General features: G+C 60.0%; 1 protein-coding gene across 1 annotated transcript; it reads left to right on the top strand.

Moving 5' to 3' along the window:
- Positions 1-799: 799 nt before the first annotated feature.
- On the top strand, positions 800-10,015 carry SHH (sonic hedgehog signaling molecule). The gene is made up of 3 exons (XM_033862739.2): positions 800-1,099; positions 6,263-6,524; positions 9,201-10,015. The coding sequence occupies exons 1-3, from the start codon at positions 800-802 to the stop codon at positions 10,013-10,015; spliced, it is 1,377 nt and encodes a 458-aa protein (XP_033718630.2).
- Positions 10,016-21,021: the final 11,006 nt, after the last annotated feature.

Here is a 21,021-nt window from a genome sequence, read left to right as displayed (position 1 = left end):
AGGGAGCCCTGGCCTGCATGATAAAGTCTCTGGGAAAATATTTAGATAAGACCTGGGCAGCTTTGCCCCTCAAACATTTGAGAGACTATTTGTTTGGTGATGGAAGCTTGGCCGGGGGTGGGGGGGGGTGGCGGTGGGTCTAGATTGTCCTTTAAAAACTTAAGTTGGTTTTAACTGAAGCATCTACCATTCTGGAGAAAGTGAAGGGGGAACGGGAGGTGTGCCCCGGGCAGGGGGTAGCTGACGTTATCCGGAGCAACGTGCCTCCTCTCTCCCGCTCACCTTTGTCTCGGTAAAGATGTTTTTCTCTTTTAACTAGAAGCCTTCAGGTAAAAATAAAGCAGCCACAGGAAAAAAAATTAGTCTTTTTTAGGGTTAAACATCAGAAGAGAAGCCTGTGCTGCTTCGGCCAATCAGATGCGCCCCTGCCAGCTATAATATAGTACTGAAGGCAGCCTCTCGCACAAGCTCTCAGGCTTGCGACCATTTAAAATCAGACTCTTTTTGTCTTTTGATTGCTGTCTTGAGCCCCAACTCCGATGTGTTCCGTTATCAGCGGCCAGCAGCCTGCCGTTCCAGCCCCCGTCTGGGTGGGGATCGGTGGCGAGTCCCCCGCAGCGGCGGCGGGCAAGGTTATATAGGAAGAGAAAGAGCGAGAGGCAGAGAGCGAGGGCGCCAGCAGCCAGCCGGAGCGAGCGAGGGAGGGAGAGCGCACGGGCACACACACTCGCACACCCGCACCCTCGCGCACTCAGACCTGCTCGGGCCAGCCTTGAGGTCCCCGGGCTCCATGGACGAGATGCTACTGCTGGCGAGATGTCTGCTGGTGGTGCTGGTCTCCTCACTGCTGATGTGCTCGGGGCTTGCGTGCGGACCCGGCCGGGGATTTGGGAAGAGGCGGAACCCAAAAAAACTGACCCCTTTAGCCTACAAGCAGTTCATCCCCAACGTGGCTGAGAAGACCCTAGGGGCCAGTGGAAGATATGAAGGGAAGATCACCAGAAACTCGGAGCGATTTAAGGAACTCACCCCCAATTACAACCCTGACATCATATTTAAGGATGAAGAAAACACTGGAGCGGACCGGCTGATGACTCAGGTAGAAACCCAGCACGGGGCGTGGAATGTGTTGCTTCCAAGGGGTTATGTGTAACCATGCCGTTCAGTCTGTTTGCTCTTCAGGCAGGTAGAAAGCCGATTTTGTCCTCTCCTTCCCCACCCACCTGCCGGCCTACCACCCCTTCCTCTTCCTGGAGGGGAATGGAGGCGAAGGGTCCAGCCGGAGAAGTTTAGGCTGGGGGGTGGGCATAAGGACGCTAGGAGATGTGGTCCTTGCATGGCCCTGATTTGATCTGTCCTGCTGGGATGGCCTTCCCATCCTGCCTCAGCTCTGGCTTGTAACTTGGGGAGACCTTCACTTTGGGGGCATCTGTCCTTTCCAAGTTGGGAGTGGGAATGGAGGGAGGGGGCAAGCATCCCCCCCATAAACATAGAGTGGCGTCCAGATCACTGTACAAGTGTAGCCTCGGCGCTTACACGTTTCCCTTCTCCTCTGTGTTTTTCTTTCCCACCACTGCTACCCCCCCCGCCGCCCCCCACCAAAGACCCTCAACTGGAAAAGCCAGGAGGCCGGGCTGACAAAAGGTCGGGGCTCCAGAGGCGGCTGGGCTAGTCCCTGACCGTATCACATAGCTCCACTGCGATTCCATCGCTGGCACTTGTGCCCATCAGAGTGTGAATGTATCGATATTTCTTTAAGGATGCCCTCTTATTCTCCCGAGCCCGCGGTACTTGAGGGGAGGGACTTAGAACTTACTGGCATTGCATCACGCTAGTTTTCAACCTGCTTGCATAGGAAATTAGGAGCGACTAGATATTAGCGGGAGGGGGGGCTGGAAAGAAGAACCAAAGCAAAGCACGCATTCCTCTCTCCCTCTCCGCCTCCGTTTGAGACTTCTGGCTGCCAATCTGCCCGTCAATGGCAGACTTTCTGCAACTCCAGGCACGTATAACTGAAGCTAGAAATGGCTTTCCTGGCAAATATAGGTCAACATCTTTTTTATTGCCCTATTAAAATATTCAAGTCCTACCTTTAGGGCCAGGAGCGCACCGCAGCTGACGGAGCGGCGCTGGCGGGGCGCAAGTGCAGGGGAGGCTGGGGGTGGGAGGGACCGAGGAGACACCTCCCGGCCGCTCCGCTCCCCAGCCCGATGCCCGGCCTTGCTGCGGAGCCGAGGAAGGCCAGGGGCATGCGGGGTAGCGGGCTCCAGCTGACGGACGGAGGCGGAGAGGGAGGGGAGGAGAGGGTCCTCGTCCCCGGCTCGCTCGCATCTGCTCCCGACCACCTTAAATCTGGACCGCGAGTGTGGACGCGCGCGCCTGTGCCCGAGAGCAGCGCGAGCCGCAATTAACTCTGCGCAGGCCGCGGGGTGCCCTGCGCGTGCGGCCGCTGCGGGCGCTTCTCCAGCTCGTCTGGGGCTCCGACCCCCTGGTCACCCTCGGTCCCGGCGGGAGGGCAGGGGCCTTCCCGGGATCCCTCGGCACCGGGGAAAGGGGCGCGAGGCCAGAGAAAGCGGCGGGGGCGGGGACGCCGCAGGTCCCCGAGCCGGAGGGCTCAGCGGCCGCCGCGGTCCGCGCCGGGCCGACGCGGGAGGGAGCGGGTCCCGGCCCGCGCCCTGCCCGGGGCCCCGGGCCTCGCCGCCCCGCCTACAAGTGCGAGCGCGCGGAGCCGCGCACCCGGGCAGACGCATCTCGGCTCCACTTACTCCCGGGTTATCGATCTCGCGGCTCGGGTTTCAGTGCGCGCGGGGCTGGGCTGCGGCCGCCCGCCGGCCCCTCCACGCGCCCGAGCGCGGGCTCGGCCAGGGCTCCCGGCGGCGCTCCGACGGCCCGGCTGCCGAGGCGGCGCGGGCGGGCCCGGAGGGCCCGGGCGGGAGGGAGAAGCCGGTTCCAGGGCGGAGGCGCCTCGCGGGCCTGGGCGCCCGGCCCGAGCCCCCCGCCGGGTCCCTCGCCCCGCCGCCCCCGGCCGCCCCGCCGGGACCTACAGCCGCGCGGCCCGGCGCCCGGCCGCTCTGGCCGCAGCGTGCGCTGGCAGCATTTGAACTTCTGACCTTCTGTCAACTTCCCTCAGACGAACGAAACGAAAACAAATACTTTTTTCCCTGGGCAGTGGCTATTCCCGTTCCCAGCACAAAAGGAGGGGGGAGGGGCAGCCGACGTCGGAGTGGGGTGGGGAGAGCCAAGCCAGGCGTGTACCACGGGCCCCAAAAACGTGCCCTAAAAACCTGGAGGCTGGGGAGGGGGGGTGGCCTGAAAGGCGGCCCCTGCTTTACCCCTTCCCCGTCCTTCCTGCGTCCCCGGTCCTAAGAGTTAAAGTGGGGAAGGCGGGGGACCTGGGAGGTGAGGGCAGGGCCGGGGGAAGGGGAAGCGGCAACGCCTCCCGGGCTCCTGGGGCACCTGCTCCCCCCCCCCGGCCCCCCACTTAAGATAACCACCTAGACTCTGCTCTCGGGTGCGTGTCCCTCCTCCCCCGTCTCTGCGTGTCTCTGTCTCCCTAATGTGACTGTCGCCCAAGTCCCTCAACCATGGCAAGATCGTCCCCAGTGGAACTTTCAGAGCAGTTCAGGAACGCATGAGCCCCTGGTTAATATTAACTCCGAGAGGGGGAAGCGCAGACAGACACGCTCTCCCCGCAGGCCGCGGTGCCGAGGGGCTCCGAGGGGGCAGGAGGCCGCGAGGGGCCGGCCTGCGGGCTGCGCGGGGGACCGGCCCGAGGCGCCACGTTGGGCAGATTTCCGGGTGCGTGGCGGCCCCGGGGAGCGGCGCTCAGGTGTGGGTTTGAAGGGAGGGGCCTGGTTTTCCGGAGGGGGGAGGAGGAGCGGCGAGAGGTGTGTGCGGGGACCCGAGGGGACCCTTCTGAAGTCGGGACACCCCCTCCCCCGCGCTGGGGAAGCCCGTGGGCGTCGGCGGCGACAGTCCCTGCTCGGCTCCCGGGCGCGGAGCGGCTGCGCAGACTGGGGAGGTGGCGCGGGAGCTCGGGCGTGGGGAACAACTTGGCCTCCGCCGACACAAAGCCGGGCCCGTCGGCCCCTCTGGGCTTCACGGTGGCTGCACAGAGGCGGGGTTGATTCGCGGCACACGACCCAGTGAATTGATAACCGGCCCGGGCTTCCCGGGTCTGCCCGCGACGATCCCGCCCGGCCGGGGCGCAGAGACTCTTGCAGCCGCGGGCCGAGGCCGCGTTGCGCCTGGCGGAGCCCGGGCCTGCCTCGGCCCTGGGTTCCTCGCCTGGGGTCTCCATCTCTTGTCCGAGTGGCGCAGCTCAGAACGCTGGGGGATGGTACACGTGCTCCCCTTCCTGCCCTCCCCCTCGCCAGCGGCCCCGGGGGAAGCCACTGAAAGCTTCATCTGCCCCCCGAAAGCAGGGAGCTGGGCTGCGATGGGGGCTCGGGAAGCGAGTGTCTGCGTGTGCGCGTCGGTGGTGTGCGCCTGCGCAGCCGGTTCCACATCCCGGCTCTAAACTGACCCTGGTTTACTGATTGATTTTCATGTAAAACGCATTCAATCCTCAAGATGACCTCACTCAAACTCTGTCCTTCTGACTTTTTTTTTTTTTAAGAAAACTGTTGGCGGGCCTAGAAACCTGCAAGCGCTGACCTGTTACCAGGACCGCCCCCTAGCCTTCTGCCCTCCCTCACTCCACCACGCGCGCGCGCGCGCGCACACACACACACACACACACACTTGCTGTATGTCTAACTCTACAACCATATACTGGTTTTTACTGCTGCCAACTACACAGGTCTTTTCCTGTCGCGCAATCGGTCGCATCCCCTGAAAACGCGGCAGCGGCCTTGCCCAGCCCTCCGCCTCCCCCGCGCTCTGTAAGAAAGAGTTCCCCCAGGCTATAATAGGGTCCTTGCTGGGGCCGGCTGGTCATCTCGGTAACCGGGGTCCCCGCCCGGATATCAGCCCTACCCTCTGCAGAAGTCAACTTGGAATTGTCCCCTATCCCTCCTGAGTCTGCCTCTCTGGGGGACGCCCCCATCATGACTTTGTCACCACCTCCCCTTTTTCCAACCCCGCACCAGCCGCAGTATGAACGCCCAGCGAGTCACTGTGAACACAAACACGCATGTGATTCGACTCTTTCCTGCATCCTTGTCTGAATGGGACCCGAGAATTATATGGGAACTCCCACAGCTTTACCCTGGCTTGAGTCCCGCCTATTCACCGCTTCTTTGCTCCTACTGGCAGCTTCCTTGTGGGAGGTGGGGGGAACCCCAAGGGCGGTTTCCAGAAGAAGCCTCCCTAAGGCAAGAGCTCAGAGGCCCCAGGCCTTTCTGGCTCCCCTCCCCCTCCCCTCCCCTCCCCTCCCCCCCTCCACCTCTTAAGTTGGCTCTTCAAACTTGCAGGACACCATTCTGCGCCGGCCAAGAAAACAAGAGGGGGGGAGGGGACAGGTTAAGGAAAACAAGGGACACAATCAGACCACAGAAAAGCCGGGAGAAAAGAGTTCCACGGGGAAAAGGAATGTGGCCGTCCAGATAAAGAATGTTTGTCATCCGGCCCTGGTCTTATTGAAAATTATAACTCACCTGGTTGCCTTTCACTTCTGGTTCCCCCACCCCTTCAGCTGCTATCAGGGTCCCACCACCCTCTCTACCTTTGGCTTAATTCTCACCTCAGATAGGCGCAGGGCAGAGATAAGGCAAGGCTTTTAACTCCGTAAGAAGTATACCGTGTATTTTTCTTTCTGCGGCTAAGTTGCACCCGGGGCCTCTCTCCCGCCTCCTGAGAGGGAGTTTGTCCCGGGAGTTGGGTGGAGCCTTGCACAGGTGCGGAGCGATGGGGCCACAGAAGAGGGCAGGGGCGTGGAGGGCATCGTGGAGGAGGACGCGGGCCATAGCCTAGGGTGCTCCTGGAGGCTGCTGCAGCCACTGTCCAAAACCACGCAGTTTACTTATTTCGAAGACAGACATTTCATCTGCCTCTCAGGCCGTGACGGGGGCTCTGCTATTTCAGGTGTGGAGAAAGGCGCTCAAGTCGCCTCCGAGAGGACGTGCCTCCTCCTACGATGCCACCCCCTCCTCCCTAGCCGAGCTCCCCCTCTCCGGAACAGGCCGGCCAGTTCCAGGCCTGGCCTTGTCTCCCTACCTCTGCGCACAGCCCGCATCCTGGGGGGCTGGGCAGAGCAGCCCAGGGGTAGGGTTGGGGCAGGCCCGGACGCTCACGGGCGCTGGGTGCCCCCTTCTCTCCACAGCGGTGCAAGGACAAGTTGAACGCCTTAGCCATCTCCGTGATGAACCAGTGGCCAGGAGTGAAGCTGCGGGTGACAGAGGGCTGGGATGAGGACGGCCACCACTCAGAGGAGTCGCTGCACTACGAGGGCCGTGCAGTGGACATCACCACCTCGGACCGCGACCGCAGCAAGTACGGCATGCTGGCACGCCTGGCTGTGGAGGCCGGCTTCGACTGGGTCTACTACGAGTCCAAAGCGCACATCCACTGCTCGGTGAAAGCAGGTGAGGGGGCGGGCCCACCCCACCCATGCCGACAGCACCCCCCAGCAGCTCCAGATCTGCGCCCCAAAGCCCGGCTCACGGGAAGGAGGAAAGTGGGGAGGAGGGGGGCAGACAGGGAGGGGACTGGGTGATGACTGGTGTTTCTGTGGCGGGAATAGACTCCGTGAGGCCTGTCCCGGTCCCCAGCCGGGAGCTGTCCCTACCTCTGAGGCCACAGAGGCCCACGTTCTCTGAGCCCAGATGCAGAGGGCATCTGGCTTCTTGAGCCTTCCCCCACCCCTGTTTCCGGAGTCCCCGCTGCAGGTGGCAGAGACAGGGAGGAAAGATGGTGGAGCGGGGGGGGGGGAGGGGGGGGGGACTGTCCTGGTGAGAGACTGCAGCCCTGCCCAGTCGGCCAGCTCTGGCCCAGAGCCTCTGTCTCAATAGCGCTTAAGAATGAACTACTCACCACTGGCCACCGGCCCGTACCCGGCACAGGAGGTTCTGCCCGGGGTGGAAGCCTGTGGATTCTGAACTAACTTAACTCACTCGGCCTTTGGGAAGAGGCCTGATGGGAGGTAATAAAGCCGGTAGTTACCACTTCCAACATCTGGAGGCCGCAAGCCCAGAAGCATCCGTCCTTACTAGGAAACAGCTGGGCTGCCCTGAGCCACAGGCAGGGCCAGGAAAGCCAAGCCTGCAGCTGGAGCCCCCGCCCTGCTCCGTGAGGCTGACTTCCCTGGGCCTGCAACGCCACACGCTGTTGCTGGCGAGGAACAGCTCCGGAAGGAAGGCGCGCGCGCGCACAGGCCCCAGCTCCACTGAAGCAGGTCTCTCCAACTCTCGGCAGAAGCCGGCGCGTTCAGCAAGACAGTTCACAGTGAATTTCGGAGGAACTGCGCCTCCCCCCGCCCCCAGTTTCGCCTGTTTGTCACCTAAACTGTATTTTAATAGCGTATGTTAGTAGAAAAACACTTTCAAGGTGTCGAGGCACACTTTGGAGGTAAGGAAAAGAGTGGCCTCCTGTAACAACAGAAAGAAAAGGTGTGGAAGCCTGGGGAGAAGGTCTGGGCTTAGAGCCCGGGAAAGGGTCTCAGACGCCAGCAGGGCGGGGAGGCGCGCCCCGACTTCGCGGGGCTCCTAAATGGCGGCGCGGCGCGGCGCGCCGCCGGCTCCGGGCCACCCCTGTCCGCGGGGTCCCCCTGGCGGGGGTCCCTCGAGGTCTCCTCGCAAAAGAGCAGCGGTCGTCCGGCCCGGGACCCCGCCGGGGGAGCCGGGCCCGGCGCGCAGAGCCGCTCATTGGCATTCCGCGCACACGGGCCGGGCGCGGGGCGGTGCGTGTCAAGCAGGGTCGTGCGACTCGACGCCTCGGGCTCGCCTGCGTCCCGGGCGCATTCCGGGCGGCTATGTCGGGCCTCCAAAGGCCGGCCCCGCACTTCATGCCGGAGAAAACGATGAGAAGATTAAAAGCCCTCAGTAATTCCAGCAGGAAGATTCTTTCTCGCGATCTCTATTTGCAAAAAGCAGGATCCCGGAGATTGGAATGCAAAGAAGACGGGGACGTCCCCGCCCCTCCTCCACGGCCCCCTGCGCGCCGCCCGACTCCGATTATTGTCCTCGGGACAGTGAGCCTCAGAGAGCGACAGAGGCCGGAGAAAGCGGGTAGTCAAGGGGCCTTGAGAACCCGGCGCTTCCAGAGCTCGGAGCAGGCCCCGCCATTTAAAATTCAAATACACATCTCGAGTGCTTGGAAGAGAGGCCTGGCTGTGCAAATAGTGCTTGTGAGGCCCGGGCTTCTGGAGAGCCCGCGTGTGAATCGCCGGGGGTGCGGCGGGGGGGTTGCACCTGAGCAAATAGGGAGGGGGCGGCCCAGAGCTGGAGAGAGAGGGAGCCGGGAAGGGGTGGGGGGATGGAAGGAGCCCCTCTTCCGAGAGCGCCTCCCATTTGTTGCAGAAATTACAATGACAATGGCGAGCCCTTTATTGGATTTTAATTAGAAGATCCGCACAAGCCCCGATTTTCACACCTCGGCCAATTCTCTGGAATGTTTGTCCAGTTGCTACAACTACTACAGCTATTTTTCAGCCCCGCCCTCGCCCCCAACCGGCCGACACCAACCAGCCGACACCAAGGCTCCCCGCTGGGCGCTGGGGGCGGGCGGGTGGGGCGCGGGGAGCGGCCGAGGGTCCCCGCCGTGCAGCCCGGGTGCGGAGCGCACGAGGGGGCGCCGCGCCCCGCGCCGGAGGCGGGAGCAAAGGAGGGTGCGCCCCGGCGCCCGGGTGAGCTCAAGGAGGCTTCCTGAGGAATCCAAGTGGAGAACAAATACCCTCTGAATTCGTGGCGAGGTTGGGTGTGTGCTGAGCCGGCGGGGGAGGGGGAGGGGCGGGGGAGGGGGGAGGCGAAAGGGAAGGAGTGTAACCGGCCTCCCGCCGGAGACGCCAATCGACCTTTGTCACCGCCAGTCCAATCCTAAGAGAGTCGTTAAGGAATGCGTCTGCGTCTGAATTTGGTCACCGAGGCGGCGGGGATGGGGAGAGGGAGGTCCGCGCGGGACCAGCCCGGCACCTCTCCCCGGAGCCACGCGCTTCCTCGGTCTGGGCGCGCGGGACACCAAGCGTGCGCCCCCCTTCCCAGTCGCGTCTTCCTCTCGGGACTCACCGCCCTGTCTCCTCTTCTCTCCCTTCTCTCCCCCCGCAGAGAACTCGGTGGCGGCCAAATCGGGCGGCTGCTTCCCGGGCTCGGCCACGGTGCACCTGGAGCAGGGCGGCACCAAGCTGGTGAAGGACCTGCGCCCCGGAGACCGCGTGCTGGCTGCCGACGACGAGGGCCGGCTGCTCTACAGCGACTTCCTCACCTTCCTGGACCGCGACCACGGCGCCAAGAAGGTCTTCTACGCGATCGAGACCCGGGAGCCTCGCGAGCGTCTGCTGCTCACCGCCGCGCACCTGCTCTTTGTCGCGCCGCACAACGGCTCGGCCGGCCGGGAGCCCGAGGCGCTGTCGGGCGCCGGGCGGCCGCCTGGGGGCGCGCCGGAGCGCCGGGCGCTCTTCGCCAGCAGCGTGCGCCCTGGCCAGCACGTGTACGTGGTGGCCGAGCGCGGCGGGGATCGGCGGCTCCTGCCGGCCGCCGTGCACAGCGTGACGCTGCGCGAGGAGAGCACGGGCGCGTACGCGCCGCTGACGGCGCAGGGCACCATCCTCATCAACCGGGTGCTGGCGTCGTGCTACGCGGTCATAGAGGAGCACAACTGGGCGCACCGGGCCTTCGCGCCCTACCGCCTGGCGCACGCGCTCCTGGCCGCGCTGGCGCCCTCGCGCACGGACCGCGGCGGGGGCGGGGGCGGCAGCCGCGTGCCCCCGGCCGCGCCAGGTGCGCCGGCTGTGCCAGGTGCGACCGACGCGCCAGGCGCCTCGGGCATCCACTGGTACTCGCAGCTGCTCTACCAAATAGGCACCTGGCTGTTGGACAGCGAGGCCTTGCACCCGCTCGGCATGGCGGTCAAGTCCAGCTGAAGGCCAGGGGGCCGGGGAGGGCACCGGGAGGGGGCGGGGCGGGGCGGGCGGGGGGAGGGGCGAGATCCCGCAAATGACACACGGAAAAAGCGCACGAAATGAGACTTTAATTATAATAATAATTAATAATAATAAAAAAGTAGGACAGTCCAAAGTAGACTATAAGGAATCAAAGACCCCGAGAAATTCTGTTGTTGTGTTTAGTTTATATATATATATTTTTGAATTTTTTGATTCCTGTTTAATTTTGGTTATTTTTTCACCTCTCCTGGCTATTTATTTGTTTGGTATGAATAGATGTTTTAAAATAATATGAACCGGACCTTCAAGAGCCTTAAATAGTTTGTTTCTTGGATAATTTATTATCATGTGAACTGTACTCACAGGGGGAAAGATTATTTTGTGAAGCCAAGCGACCCGCTCAGAGTCTATTTTTCTACATGTCCCTCGTCCTGACTTTCAGAAAGCAAAATTCTGTCCTCTCCATTCCTCGTTTGCAACGCTCCTGCTTTTCAGCAAGTGTAAACTAAAACATGCTTCATGGGGGTCCACAAATTATATTTTTATACACAGAATTGTAAATTAGATTTTTGAGAGATCAATACTTAACTGAATTACATTTCATTTTTGAAATAGTGTAAAATATGAAAATATATTATTTTAATTTAACTAGTTTCCAATGTAACAGCCATCTCCTGTTTTGTCTTCTGGGTTGAATATTTGCTTTGTCATCACCATTTTGGCCACATTCTTGGAAGTCAAGACTGTTACACACTCACACACACACATACACTTTTTTTTTTCTTGGACAAACTGGAAGAACTCTGTTATTTTTAACTTCAAAGAATTTATTAGAAAATAATATTTTTTAAAAGCGCACATAGTGATGATCCCACAAGGATGGAGCCTGTAGTTTGTACAGAGAAAAACAAAGGATGTTTTTGCATTAATAAATTGAGAAATAACTGCTGTAAATTTACTAAAATGTATTTTTGAATATTTTGTAATAGTTTTATAGAAATAAAATGTGCCACGCACAGCCTGGTTAGTATATAATAACTAAGAATTCCTGTTGCAGCCCTTTTTCTTTCCTTTTTTTGGCTTCTTTGTTTGGGAAACCTAGTGCTGACAGGAGTTCCCAGTATTATATTTAGATGTGTTGCTTATACTGTGAATTCAGATCCACTTACGTAGGTAACCGAATCGACTTGTTTGTTTTCGTCACTGGAGAAACCTCAGCTCTGTTTGTATTTATTGTGTGAAAGTCTCTCTACTCAAAGGATGGCGGTGCCGTGCTGGGTGCCCTTCTGCCCTCACCTCCCCCAGCTTAACCAGCACAGCCTCGGTGGCTGCCTGGAGGAGATGGCCTGGGGCAGTCACCCAGAACTTCCTCCCCAGGCCCCGCGTCACTGGTGGCCGACTTTGTTCCCTTCACTTGGTTGACCCAGGTTGGGGTGCACTGTCCCCCTGGCCTTGCAGGGAGGAGGTCCTAACTGCTTTCTGAAGTCCTGGGGTGCCCTTTTCAGAAGGGTCCCCAAGGAGAGGGCCAGGTGTTGACGGTCTGCAGGAGGATGTGTTCCCTGCCTGCTCTGTGCGGCCCGGCCTTCCCTCCTCTCCCGTCACACCCACTAGAGCCTCAGGGTGCCGGGGTCCTCGGGCCACGCTGCCGTCTCCAAGTTGTCTGTCTTGAGTGGTTGTCAGGTGAGGACGTTTGTCCCTAAGTCGTGGTCCTCCTTCTGCGGGCGCCCTGGGGCCAGTGCCCTGTGTTGGCAGGGCCGGGGAGACAGTCCTCCGTGCCTGTTGCTGTGTCATAGGCTCGGCCGCCCCGGGCGCTCACTCTGAGGGCTTTGGTTTAGTGAAGGCTGCTGTCCCGCTCTGCGCTCTGGGCCCACATGCCTCTGAGGCTGAGCTTTGGGAAGGTGGGCCGTGTGGCCTCAGGGCCTCCCAGAAGATTAAACAAGGCGGGCCTGGGTTTAGGGGAACCGAATGGAACTCGACGGCCTCGGGCCAGTCTCGGTCCCACCTGCTCAGGGTCTGGAGAAGCTGCTTCTGAGGCTAGGGCTCAGGTCCCTGGGGGGGGCTTCTGTGCTGAGGTCTGGTGAGATGTGGCCCTCCAGGAGGCCGGGGGCCCCGATGGGTGGCGCTGGGGCCAGAGCTCACCCTCCGGGCAGGAGTGGTCCCTGGTCCCCCTTGGTCTCCTAGGTGGTCAGCAGGGTTACGATCCCTGGTAAGGTTGGTGGTTTCTGTTCTGATGACTGTTCAGGTCTGAGTGTTAAGTCAAACCAGGAGCACGCAGCACACCAGCAGCTCTGGCCAGACTGAGCCCCCAGACTAGTTAGCGGTCAGAGAGGAAGGTCAGGTGTTGGCCTGCCGAAGGTCCCTGGCAGCGCCCCCTCCTGGCCGGGCGAGGTTGTGGCACCCTCGCCTGTTTCCCCGCCTCCCTCCCCACCTTTTAAGACCCTTCGCAGCTTTATAGTGAGAATTCTCTTTTTCACGTCCGCCGCGTAGAGAAAGGAAGTGCAGGGCATCGGGCAGGTGCAGCACTGCTGCCGGACGAGGGCCCACTTCTCCATCTTCAGGGTTGACAGGACCAAGCGTTTGTGCCAAGCGTGTGTGTGGTGTTGCCGCCGGCCTCCCTCGTGACTAATTGCATATCTATTCCTGTCAAACACGCGTACCAGAATGTACTTGAAACTGTTATCTTTGTGCTCTGTTGTTTGAATAATTAAAGAAGTTACAGAGACTTTGTGCCGTGTCTGTTCTGTGGCAAAATTCCCGTCCCATCCTGTCATCGGCAACTCCCGTTTTCTTCCACCAGGTTGTCCCAAATATGTGAAAGAAGAAATGTCACTGAGAGTGCACACTTCGGATCCATCAGGGGTGGTGACGGGCTCTTGCTTGTGGGACAAAGCACGAGGCCCGTCCATCTGGGGAAGCTGCCGGCACGCGGTGGCGTGTGTGTGTGGGGGGGAGGGAGGCAGCCCCATCCTCTCCTGGTGGAGACCCTTTGCTGTCAGCATCACATCCACATGGGAAATACTGGGCTGACATGCAAAGAATGCCGGCTGGTTGCAAGATTTGGCAAGAAAGCAACCAAGTGCCTGCCTGGGAGCCAGCTCCAGGGCTGGGGGGCGGGGGGGGAAGCATCTGGGTGCCCCAGTGACGCAGAAAAGTGGCCGGTCTATCCTTGTGAAAGAACCGTCCACTCAAGGGGGCTGAGACGTCCCGGGAAGCGACCTTCATAGTTTCTTATCGGCCAACCATGGCCCCAGGGACAAATCTGGACAGCAGCCCGTTTTTATACAGCCCACAAGCTGAGATCGGGTTTTACGTTTTAAATGGTTGAAAATAAAACAGCTAAAGAAGAATATTCCATATGTGAAAATTCTATAAAATCTGTAACTCAGCTTCCATCAGCAAGTTCCTCTTGGAATCTTACTCCCCCCACCCCACCCCCAGGCTGGCTCATTCCTCTGCCTGCTGTCCCGGGGGGTGGGGGGAGGGGGGGCCTTCAGGCTCCCACGGCTCCTGAGAAGCTGCATCAGGGACCACGCAGCCCACAGAGTCTGAAGTATGTACTAGCCGGGTCTTTACAGAGAACGTTCGCCAACCCCCACCTAGGATCTCATGGAAACCCAGCCCGCTGTGGTGGGGCCGGAACGTAGTGGGGTGAGGCCAGCACAGCTCACTCTCTATTGGAATTCAAAGGTGGCTCCCATCGCTACTTGCCGGGGTAACAAATCCAGCAAGACCTGGTGGTGTGACAGGTGAACCCTATGCTAGCCTGGAGGTAAACAGGAGACACCCACCTGTAAAGACCCACAAGCGAGCGGGGCCAGAAGCCATGCAGGCTTCACCCCAACCTGGTGCAAATCGCCCCCAGGGGGAAATAGGAAGCCCGTGTTTGGAGGGAACCTTCTTGGCTTTTCTTGGCCGAGCCTGATTTTCTCAAAGGAAGAAGAAACTGACAGTAATTCCCGTTCTATAAACAAGCTCTGGGCCCACCAAGAAGACAGGGAAACTGCATGAGGCTGGCGTTTTCAATGGGTGTCTTTGGTTTTCAGGATGAGGGCAGCTATGCTTCCAGAAGGGGGAAACTGGTTGAAATAAGAAGCTCAAGAAATCTGAAATGATCAATTCGAAGAAATATTATGCTGAAAACCCAAGGATTTCCCCCGTACAACTGAACCGGTTCCTGGGTGGAAACTTCCACGTCCCAGGTGAGGGCCTGGGTGTTTGCTTCCAGGGGAAGGTGATGCCCTTTCAGCTGGACGCCAAGCCTCATCCCAGTCGGGAAATTCCCTTTCTCCAGACCCCCCCCCCCCGAAAGGCTCAAGGCTTCCCTTTCTGAGCCTCACAACCAAAAGGCAGCAAAACAAACCCGGTGTCTTTGGAAGGAGCTTTGGGCCCCGGGTCCCTGTGTCTGTCACCCTGCGGGTCCAAGTCATCAGAATCCCAGCCGAAACCCTCCAGCCAGACCCAACAGGCAGGCCACACATGGGCCAAGAAAGCAGGAGCCTGGGCAGAGACGTGGGCGTGGAAGGGGGGCTGTTTCAGAAAGAGCCCCAAAGCGTTGGCATCAGCACGGGACCGCCAGGTGGAGCTGGACCTGAGCGCTCCCCCTGCTGCTGATGGTGTTACTCCGTGGCCTACGTGGGAGGGCACAGCCAACCTTCCCGAGCCCGGGGCTCTGCGGGTCAGTGCCCCACCGCTGCCAGCATCGGGCGGCCGCCGCCCCTTCCGCGGACGCGCTCCGGCTGGCCCGGCCGGCCCCGTCTCTTGCCTTCCCGGGACGGCGCCTGCCCTCCCGAGCCTGCAGCCGCTCCGCTTCTCGCTGGGACTTCCGGGCAGCCTCCTTCCCTTCGACGCTGCCCCGGGCAGCAGAAGCGCCAAGTGCAGGAGGTGGCTGGGAGCAGAGGGCTGGGCTGCGGACTTGCTGGCTCAGGGTGGCACCATGCCTCTGGTTCCGCCTGCTCGCCGAGAAAGTTTCCCGGGATCCAGCATCACGGAGAGGCAGCCGGGCTGGCAGGAGAAACTCCCCTGAGTGGAGTCAGAGCGCCCTCTGCTGGTCACGGTGGGAAAGTCGGGCCTCGCGCCCAGACAGGGGCCGCCAGCGCGGGCTGACCAACACAAAATATCAAAAGTACCTTCAAAAAGAGGCAATGGCGGCAGGGCAAGCCCCCAGAGAGGGGTGACGTGTGGGGTCAGAGCCGACAGCACCGCCCTGTCCTGCATCCCCTCCCCACCAGTTGAAGCCCAGCCATCAAAGCTGCCCCCTGCACCAGGCTGGATCAGTGCTCTAAAGCATCGCTCCTTTATTCCGGCCAGTAGTCAAAGAAGGAAGAAGTGAACGATGACTGTGCTGGGAAAACTGAAGCCTAGAAACGTGCGCTGAGTAGGGCGGCAGGGCACCCTCGAGACTTCCTCTCCCTTACCTGGGGCTCAGGGTCCCCGGGCTGGGAGGCCCCGCATCCGGGCCCAGCTGCAGCCCTTTCCGAGCTGAGGGGTGTGGCCAGGGGTGCGACTTGGCGACTCCTCCTCCCGAGGGTCGGGGTGGCAGCGTCCGGAGGTTCCTGGACCTGTGGACCGTCACTTGGCTTCCGTGGCCTGGAAACAACTTCCCACATCTTGGGGTGAGTGGATGGCCTGGGAGAGGCTCTTAGGAAGGCCAGGGCCACACACGTGGACAGTATCATGGTGGCCTCTCCTTTACCAAGAGGGAACCGATGGGCTCCCCACTCCCCAGCCCTCTGACTGGGGGGGTTAACTCCGCCAGGCCTCCATTCCACCCCAGGGCAGATGAGACAGGGCACCCTGAGGTTCCTTTAAGCTCAGAAATACCCCTGATCTAAGGCTGGATCGCTCCTCTGCCCCGTACTCAGGCCTCACCTGGATTCAGATGAGACTCTGATGGAGTCTGTCTACACACACGGAAAAAGATGACCTTAGAGTCTTTGAAAATTCTAGATGAAGGCATCTGAGTCTCTGTGAACCGATGTTTGGGGTCGGCTACAGTGGAGCGCTGATGCCGACACCAGCTGTGTCCTGAGCAACAAAGCACGGTGGGGCGGGGGGGGGCGTGGCTCTTCCCTCGAGAGGCCTTCACGGGGGACCCGTCCCTGTGCTGGACGCCATCCTCAGTGGGAAAGAACCCAGCATCTGCCCCGCCCCGGTGCCCTCTGCAGCAACACCTGGGGACCAGAGACACTGTAGGAGAAATGCCCCCTCCCTAAAAGCCAGGGCTGGCTGTGGCGGGAGCAGAGTTGTGCGTAGGGCGACTGGGGACGGGGAGAAGAGATCCCTCTCTGTCCTCATCCACTGTAGACCAGAAAGCACTTTCCTCCCAGCCCCTCCCAGACAGAGCCCAGGCCGCCCAGATGCAGACCCCAGCGCAGCCGCTGCTGTGGGGAAAGCGCCCCTTTCAGCTCTCTTCCTCTTTTTCAAGGAAGAAGTTGAAGAAAAAAGTAAAAACCTAATAGACCAACGTTGATCGAACGTCCAGAACCCCTTCCCTGTTGGAGCTCCTCTGCGATACGACCGGCCCGTCCATGGAGAGGAGCCGCATCTGCCCCAACTCTGGCCACGCGGCACCACAGCCATGCTGCCTGCCGCGCACGCTGCCTTCTCCCTCCCCCCCTCCCCGTTTATTCGCATCCAGGGGTCCACGACCTCGGGAGGCCTGCGGGAGAGGCTTTCAAGTGACTGCCCTGAACCCCAGGGCCGAGCCAAGAACCAGACAGAGCGTGCGGAGGGCACCCCCTGCAGACGGCACCAAGCTTGGGTCCCATTGCAGCCCCAGACCCCCCACCTGCCCTCCTGGCCACCAGCCCACCCACGGAGGGCAGAGGAAGGGGAGCACCGGGGGTGAGAAGGAAAAGGGGAAACTGAGGCAGCCCGGGGGGTCTCAGCCGCCAGCCACCAGCCCCCATGGTCCAAGGTGCATCTGAGGAGCCTGACCACCCTCAGCAGAGAAGCCCCGACACCCCTGGTCGGCAAGGAGGCTGAGCCGGGAAGGGGCGGCCCGGGGGGACTCAGCCCAGCCACGCCCATCACAGTGGACCGTCACTTGGCTTCCGTGGCCTGGAAGCAACCTGTGAGGAGCTTCGTGGATGCGTATCGATTCGTTGCATTCTCTGTGTTTCCCTAGTTCCATGGAAGGAGCGCACTTTTGTCGTGGGGAGAGTGAAGTGATTTTTAAATGCCAGGAGCTCAGATCCCACCCGTGCGGTCAGGCCACCCTCTGCCCTGCAGCCCCTCGCTCCCCGGCCGCGTGGCACTCGGGGGCGGGGCAGGACGGTCTGTTTCATCCCTTCCCGGTTCCTTGACTTAAAGCGACCCCGGTGGCCCTCACGCGGGCCTCTATCTCAGGGTCCCCGGATGCCAGCGCCCTCCCCGCCGCTCCGAGCTATTTATAGGCAGTGCTCCGCGTCGGTCCTGAACACGAGGTGTTCAGTCCAAAAAGAACCTTTTTAGGTCAAGGAAATGAGTTTAAAAATACTTTGCCTGCGAGTGAGCCAGCTGGAGGGCGCAGCCTTCCCATCCTCAGGCTCCTCCAGGAGGACCCTCTGAGCGCACCGGGCGCCCTCCTGCCGTCCTGCCAGCTGTGACCTCCAGTCCCCAGGGAAGACGCCCCAGGGCAGACAGACCCCCCCCCCCCACCAAGTCCAACTCCAGGAGCGGCAGGGCCCCCGCTGCTTCCCCCTCCCACCCCGGAAGGTGCAGACAGGCAGGTGAGCACATGAGCTTCTGGATTAAGCGCTTGAGGGTGTGGCTGGGTGTGCAAGTGTCCGTGAGTGTGCGGCGTGCGTGTACGCAAGTATACCGCGGGAGTTGTGAGGGTGCGCACACACGCGTGTGTGTGAGCGGCGGAGTCGGGGAGGAGCGCGCAGGCGCCGGGCCGCAGAGCGAGGACCAGACTGGCTGAGTGTGAACGCGCCTTCTGAGTCCAAGGGCGCCCGGATGGTGAGCGCGAGCTAAAGGCGCCTGTCTTCCTGCCGAGAGAGGCGGCTCGGGCTAGAAATGCTAGGCCCCTGGGGAGGAAAGCCTTTCTGTCACTTCTTCAGTAGCGACTCCTCCTCTGAGGATGGGTCTTGAGAGGAACGGAACAGGCAGGTGACGGGGTCCTGGGACAGGCCACGCGGGGACCACGGGGCCGCCGGAGGGGCAGGCGGAGGACAGAGCTGAGGGGCCGTAGAGGAGAGAGGAGGGGGGCCCCGGGGAGGCTGTGAGCTCCCTCTCCCCAGCCCCGCCCTCCCCTCCGCTCCCGAGCCCTCAGTTAATACGATTTCATACCCTCAACCAGGACAGGGGCGATTTCCCAAACTTGCGGCAGCAACATGCCAAGCCGTGTGGCCCTGGCCCAAACCGGGCTGTAGTCGACGTCACCGTTCACAGCACACGGGGGCTGTTGTGCACTGGACAACACGTGTGTGTGTATCTGGGGTGCATGTACGCTGTGTACTGTAAGCAACATAACGCACATCACACGGGCCCAGCACTTACACGCGTTCGGTAAGTGGCAGCCGTTACACCTTCTGTCCAATCGAAGCTGCCTAACTTACCAGTGGGCGGTACCAATGGAAGTTTTCACGCACCACGGTCCTTCCTCAATGGCCGTTTTCTGCAACATCAAGGCGCTGCAGCCGTCTGACGATGCCCTCGAGATGAACAACAAGACGTGTGCGACTGCATCTGGAGTGCCTCCTGGCTGATGGCGTCGGGCACACCCCGTCTCAGAGATGCCGAGGGTGAAAAAAAGTATCTTACAGTCAGCGTACCACGGTGCAGTGTAGACTTCTTCTCTAGAGAACTTTATATTTGTTTCGCAAAGAATAAGGGCCACAATGCCATATTTTATAAAAATCAATACGTATATTTACATACATATATTAAAAAATGTTTTTTCCCGAAGCCTGGGGCTTACAAGATGACGGGATCGTCACCATGAAATCCAGGAGGGGGATGTGGAAGGTGAGGACCAGAGGTCATTGATGTCCACGTGTGACCTGAGGGCCTTTCATCCTCCGAGATTCCCCACCAGGATTCCCAGGAAGCAGCCGCTTCCTACTGAAGGGCTGACAGCTTTGCTTGGTCTCTGGGCCTCATGCCACGTTGGTTTCTGGGCCCCAACCAGGGGAAGACGTCTTGCAGCTGAGGGTGGCAGGGACCCAGCTCAGGCTCCGTGCCTCCTGCCCAGGCCGTGCTCTCCCGTGGCCACGCGCCCCCCTCCAGGCCGTGTCCCAGGTGGTCACCGCGCCCCGCCAACTCCTGCACAGGTCATAACACCTGAATTCCAAGGAGCGCCTGCAGCCGGTCGCTCCCATTTGAAACGTTTACAGTTTCTCTTCAAACAGAAGGGTTTCCTCACTGCACACTCAGCCCCCGTCAGCAGACTGAACGAGAGAGGCTTTCCCAGTGTGCCGGGCAGCCAGGGATGGCGGGCCCCGCGGACGGGAGCACTGAATCTGCGGTCCTCGCGGCCCCCGTGGGAGCAGGTGCGGGGCAGGATCAGGGCCCAGATGGTCCTCCTCCAAGAGGAGCTCATGTGGTACCATCTGGGGACAAGTTCTACTCGTTCACTTATGAACTGAGCACCTTTTGAGTGACAAGCACAATTCTGGGCCCTCTGGATACAGCAGGGAAAGAAAAAAAAAACAGGAAATATTTCCTCCCTTTCTAGAATTTACTTACTTATAGAGTGAAGGGAGGCACGTGATCAACAAAACATACAAAATGTAGTAAGTTATTAGGTTATATTACCCAACAGGATAGGAGCTCTGCTTCCAACCAGGACAGAACGACCACAACCCAACTTGTTCTGCCCCTGTACCAGGCGTGAAATGGAGTGAAATGTATGCAGCATCTCTGCCAGGTGCTGGACCACAGGCACACAGGGCTGTCATCACACATAGCCGGCTTCTGCCTGGAGGAACCTTCCAGACCTCAGTGCAGGGCCGTGGACCCCGAGTGCAGCACACCAGTTCGGCTGAGCCGAGCAGACTGGAATTTGTGGTGCAGGGTCCTGGGGAGGACGAAGCAGAGGAGGAACTCCAGACACTTGCAGGGGGTCCCCGTGAGTCCTGGCTTTCTACTAAGCTGCACGTGTTCCGGGCATGACACCGTGGGGCTTGGCAGGAATCAGCCACGAACCGTGAGCTACGCAGACTGCAGAGGACTCAGTGCTGACAGAGGAGGTGCTCTGACCAGACATAGCGGAAACATCACTGAACATCCTGGGCAATCAATCTGCAACTCCAGCCCCAGGAGCCCTGAGCAAGGGCCCCCCCAAGATGGACCAAACCAAGCTGAAACGACATCTCAAAGGCTCGTGCCAACCCTCCATGAGATTGGCTGCCTTCCAGAACAAAAATGAACATTCTTTAAATCAGGACAACAAATTCCAGATTCCCAAAATGATGTGTCCGAAACGTCCAATATACAATCCAAAATTACTGGACATTCTAAGAAGGAAGAGACCAGGGTGAAAACTCCCAGGAGAATTAAGTAGTATAAGGAGAGAGAAAATAATGGTAGCAAGGGAACGGGGAGATTATTTAGAGAGTGGTCGCTTTGACAGAGAGCAAAGGCCTCGGAGAGCATGCACGGAGAAGGCCAGGAAAACATCCAGGGGCAGACCATCCTAGGGCGAGGACACAGCCAGTGGAATCCCGCTTGGCTTATCAAGAAAGGGCAGGGCAGCGAGTGTCGCTTGGGCCGACTGAGCGGAAGGGTGTGAGATGAGCTAGTATGATGGGGGTCAGGGGACCCAAGGCCCGGAAGGCTGTTGTGGGGATTTTGATTTTAGCCCCAGTAAGACGAGAAATCACCGGAGCATTCCCAACAGAGGAGTGATGTCACCTGACTTACATCTTAAGTAAGATGCTTCCAGCTGATGTCTGGTAACAGACAGTAGAAGGTTAAGAGTGGATGCAGGGAAATCAGTCTCGAGACCCGGCCGGCCTTCCAGGTGACAGGTTGGTGGCTCTGACTGGGGTGGCAGCTGTGGA

The sequence above is a fragment of the Tursiops truncatus genome, chromosome 9 (genome assembly GCF_011762595.2).
Source record: "Tursiops truncatus isolate mTurTru1 chromosome 9, mTurTru1.mat.Y, whole genome shotgun sequence".
NCBI lineage: Eukaryota > Metazoa > Chordata > Mammalia > Artiodactyla > Delphinidae > Tursiops > Tursiops truncatus.
This window is presented reverse-complemented; position numbering and strand designations above follow the sequence as displayed.